The 4,568-nt window shown below is 34.1% G+C and overlaps 1 protein-coding gene across 1 annotated transcript; it reads left to right on the forward strand.

Annotated features, from left to right (window-relative positions):
- The first annotated feature begins 682 nt into the window (after window positions 1-682).
- LOC129295039 (uncharacterized) lies at window positions 683-4,298 on the forward strand. The gene is made up of 4 exons (XM_054933518.1): window positions 683-920; window positions 1,038-1,176; window positions 1,813-2,124; window positions 3,910-4,298. Exons 1-4 carry the CDS (start codon window positions 823-825, stop codon window positions 4,006-4,008), a joined length of 648 nt encoding a protein of 215 aa, XP_054789493.1. The 5' UTR covers window positions 683-822; the 3' UTR covers window positions 4,009-4,298.
- Window positions 4,299-4,568: the final 270 nt, after the last annotated feature.

Genomic DNA, 4,568 nt, shown 5'->3' on the forward strand with positions numbered 1-4,568 from the left:
AATTAATTTGTTATAGTTTATAATTTTAGTATAAGTATTCGCATGTTTGATTCCACTAGCGATTGAAATAATTTAGAAAATCATAATTTTCTATTAGCAATTTTTTTCAATCAACAAAATTTAACTAATTTTATATAATTCACAAGTTTAGTATAAGAATACACAAGTTTAATTTCACCAATAATTAAAATGATTTAAAAAATTATAAATTTCTATTATCAAAATCCAACTAATTTTAAATTGTTTATAAGTTTGATATAAGTATTTACAAGTTTAGTTCCATCAATAACTAAAATAATTTATAAAATCACAATTTTTTCAATTACATAGAGGTACTAAAATAATTTCATATAAAAATTTAATTTTAAAAAAATTCCTTAAAATCTTACTATCATTATCATATTTTGTAGAACTAAATGATAATTTCTTTTAGAGAGATTTATCTATCATTCTCCCCTTCTTTTAAACTCAAACAAAATGTGAGAGTCCTAATTATTAAGGAGATTTATTGGCTAAATTTTGCATGAGCTTTTTTTTTTTTTTTTTAACTTTTTAGTTTAGTTTAAACTTGAAAGGCAGACCCAACCAGAACAAATTGCCAACTTCAAAAAAAAAAAAAAAAACAAACAAACAAATAAAAAAACTAACAAACAAAGAAACAAAAAATCCGATCTGCGCAGCGTTTGAAGGGATTAAGGACTAAGGAAAGTCCTATGCGGCTGTGCGCTATATTCTAGCTGAGCCCAGTAAACTGTTATTGAAGCTATACATGCTCGATCGAGGAGAAGCGCACAAGAAGGAGCCAACTACCAAGCAAAGGCAATGAATTCTGCAAATTCCCACTTGATTTGTCCTATTTTCTTATCCCTAATCATCGCCGTGTTCTCGCTGAGCTTCCTACACGCTCTAGGGCAGCAAATGTAAGCTCCATTTTTCTGTGTCAATTTCATTCTGATTTGTGTGATCTGTGTGAATTGTGATAGTTTAGCTTCTTCTTCTTGTTTTTTTTTTTTTCCGGTTCTGTTTGGATTGGACAGAGATTGGGGAAGCGAAGGATCTCAAAATGGGTTGGGACGCAGAGTTCTGATGAGTTTCAAGGAAAAGCCCCCGGGGAGTAACGTCACATTTGAATGCTCTCCTTCTGGACCCTGCGTCCCCTGCCTCTACTCCGAGAAGGTGGCTTTTCTGTTCTTCTGAAATTGGGGTTTGATCTTTTGACCATGTACCTTTTTCTGTTACTAGTTTATAGTATAATTTTGAGTTATCCTTGCAATTGCTTTCTCTTGCGAATTGATCTCTTAGACTTTGTTGCTATGTTTAAAATGAATTTTATAGCGTATAAGTCATTTCCTTTACTAGCTAAACTATCAAGTCTTCCATACTAGACATCGGGGGTTCAGCTAGGGAGCACCCATTAAATACTTGTATTTTATTTCAATAACTGTATCAAGCATTTTTCTTTTGTGCAAGATGTCTTGAACCGTTTCGAGAGGCACTGATGCATGCTGTGCCAAAACGTACTCACAAGAAATTTTTCTGACTTCCTTCCTTGAACCTATAACTCTGATATAATGTCTGACTCCGAGGGCTGTGAGATGTGATAAGCTTATGAGATGAGGTGTGAAGTCCTGCATTTTAGTCTTCCTCACCCTGAAGAAGTCATTTGAAGCTTTTAAAAGATTTGAACATCTTTGTATTTCTGTCTGTGTTTCTGTCTTTTCTTCTATATGTGATCCATATGAAGTGTCTCTTGCATAGTTGTTAGTTTTATCTCTATTTTATTCTTATCTGTGTGTCACATTGGGGTTAAAGGGTGATGAGAAATATCGCTGCAGTGAAACTGGCTACCGAATCCCATTAAAGTGTATAGAAAGTGAAAATTCTGTCAAAAGTTCAGAGAAATCAGATTCTCAAAATGCACGGTCTACTCTGGAAGTCTCCAATGGCATTGCTGAATCACATAAGGTGTTGAATGATTCCAGAGAGTTGTTCAGTACCTCTAAAGAACAAAGAAGTTTACTTGATAGTTCATCTACTTCAGATAACAGGTTGCAGGCTTACATCACTTATAGAAGCTGTATACCTGCAACTACTGAAGACAAGCTGTCTGTCCTTAGTTTTGAGGTAATTTACATTTGTACACATAACTTTTATTGGCATTTTGATTGTTAGCTATGCCTGGCAATCTCAGATTATACATTGAATTGGGTGTTATTTGTTCTTGAACTAGTTAATATCATCAAGTAGCAGACAAGCTGCTACTGAGATTTTTTTTCCTTTTCAATTTCAAGACTTTTGCACCTGCAAACCCATGTATGTGACATCAGTGACTCTGTGTATTATTATAAGTAATAACATAGTCTTGAGTAGGGATGCTGAAACTGCTCTAAGTTATCAACCATTTTTAAGAATAGTGTTTCCAGAGTTATATGTTTGATGGAGAGAAAAAAAAAAAAGTGTTGATCTCAACTTCTACTTGTAAATCACAAATGAGAAGTTTATTTCTGTTTTTGGTTACGTTCCCAACTTCTATGGACCAGTCTTGGTCAATGACCACAGTTCACAATTTATGATTTTGTAACAATCTAGTCAACTCCGGTAGTGTTCCCTAATCGATTAAGAGCTATTAGCATGTCGAAGATATTGGATCCTCCAAGAATGAGAGCGTTTCACATGCTGTACCTTCATATTTAATGTTAGTCTCACTTTGTTATAGTTTTATAAAATGTTAATATTAGTTAGTTAGATTTGAATAACGGTTTAGCAGTGCGGTGATTAGCCGTTGGGTGAAGTAAGCGGGTGAAGCCTATATATATGTTAAGGCATTTGAATTGTAGTTTATCTCAGCAGTGACTAAATAGAATTTCCTTTATTCCTAAATTTCTCTCGACCTCTTCTTAATCTCTCATTCCTCTCTGCTTCTACCTATCTTTCTGTTCTTCTCTCATCTTTTCCCTCATCGCTTTCTAATTCCTACAAGTCCAAATTATTTCTTCGCAACGCACTTCAAGAGGTATCCATCTTACTTGAAGGGGGATGATAACTCATAAGTGATAACACCATAAAACAGATTGAGTGCTTGTTCATCTATCTATAGTCTACCTTCTGCTTTGAATTGCTTTTACTTTGCTAGCATTAGAACTAGCCCACAGGGACTCATCAGTTATTATTAAATAGGCTTCCTGCATATTTCACTGTCAAAGAACCTTTGCTACTGTATTGGGCATCAAGTTTTATCCTCCACACTTCACAGGTGTAAGAGGAATGCCCATCTCGCAGAAAATTAGTTTACAATTTGGTCGAAACTTTAGAGTAATTTAATTTGGCATGCTCATATCTATCTATGGATGTACAACGTGAGATTGTGCAGCTCGTTATCTTTACTTCTTTACTCGTCAGCCCGTATATAATCCATTAAGTAATGGTATTTAAGATATTTCTCATGTTGCCTATTATCCTTATGAATTGAGGAAGCTTACTGTGCTCATCAAACTTCTAACCACTTATATTGATAATTGATGTCAATTGACAACCAATGGCCATATGCTGATATTATTGCCTATGAGTGCAAATCTTTGCGGAGAGCACTCTCTGATCGGTTAATTTAATCAATTTCTGTATATTCTTCTGTAAGCATCACTGTTATAATTGAGCATTCTATATTTGCATTAAGTTACGAAAATAAGCACTCAAACTTTCCCTCTTCTGCTAAACACTTTAAATTCTATCAGAAAATTTAACCACGGAGTTTTCTATGTACAAATGGAAGGTATGAGAATACTTATCTCAATTTGAAGGTTATGGATATGTAGATGTGAACTATATTTGGTATTCTGCGTTTTTGATTGTTAAACTATGGATGAGATGAGAACAAGTATTGACGTGTATTCTGTGGGACACTTTGGACAGGGGATTGTGATTTTGTTGTTGCTCGTCAGTGGATCAATCATATATCTGAGAAAAAAGAAAGGGGTTTCAGTGTCGGGTTACGCGGCAGTAAGGTCGTAGGCACACTCGCTGTTGTTGACAAACAAGTTGTATGATGAGATCTATACTTCAAATATAGCTTATTTTTGTTTTAATATCAAGTTTCATGAAAGTTTTTCATATTAACTTATTTTTGTTTTTTCTCCCTTTCATTGCTGACACCACGAACTATTATATTGACTGACGCGGGTTTATATAATTCTTTTGTGTATTGTACAAGTGTTTTGAAATTTGAAGTTTGGCATTGCTTTGCAGATTTTGTGTAATTTGTTCCATGTTTCGCTTAGACGGCTCAGTCCACTATGTTCTCATTCTGAGTTTTTTATTGTTTCGTTTTTTTTTTAGGGGGACCAACTATTCTGGGTTTTATTGAAATGGAATATCAACTTGCAACATTTTTTTTTTTTGGAATGAAATGAGGGCCATGAAAAGTTAACAAAGGTTGGTTCAGTTGATAAAATGATTGGCCTATGGTTTACAAAATTGTGAGTTTAAATTTCACTATCGATATGAAAATCTTGTTAGTAGGCATATTTTCAGTACATCTGTTAGTGCCCTTTGAGTTTGAAGACAAGTTATGT

The sequence above is a fragment of the Prosopis cineraria genome, unplaced genomic scaffold (assembly GCF_029017545.1).
Source record: "Prosopis cineraria cultivar Desert tree isolate PC_DT_omini unplaced genomic scaffold, ASM2901754v1 PC37, whole genome shotgun sequence".
Lineage (NCBI taxonomy): Eukaryota > Viridiplantae > Streptophyta > Magnoliopsida > Fabales > Fabaceae > Prosopis > Prosopis cineraria.

What these genes read in the sequence shown, in the direction of transcription:
- LOC129295039 (XM_054933518.1), top strand. Translation starts at nt 823, where the DNA reads ATGAATTCTGCAAATTCCCACTTGATTTGTCCTATTTTCTTATCCCTA. An exon ending in CACGCTCTAGGGCAGCAAAT is followed by an intron (nt 921 to 1,037) that starts GTAAGCTCCATT and finishes TGGATTGGACAG; the next exon opens with AGATTGGGGAAGCGAAGGAT. An exon ending in TGTCTGTCCTTAGTTTTGAG is followed by an intron (nt 2,125 to 3,909) that starts GTAATTTACATT and finishes CACTTTGGACAG; the next exon opens with GGGATTGTGATTTTGTTGTT.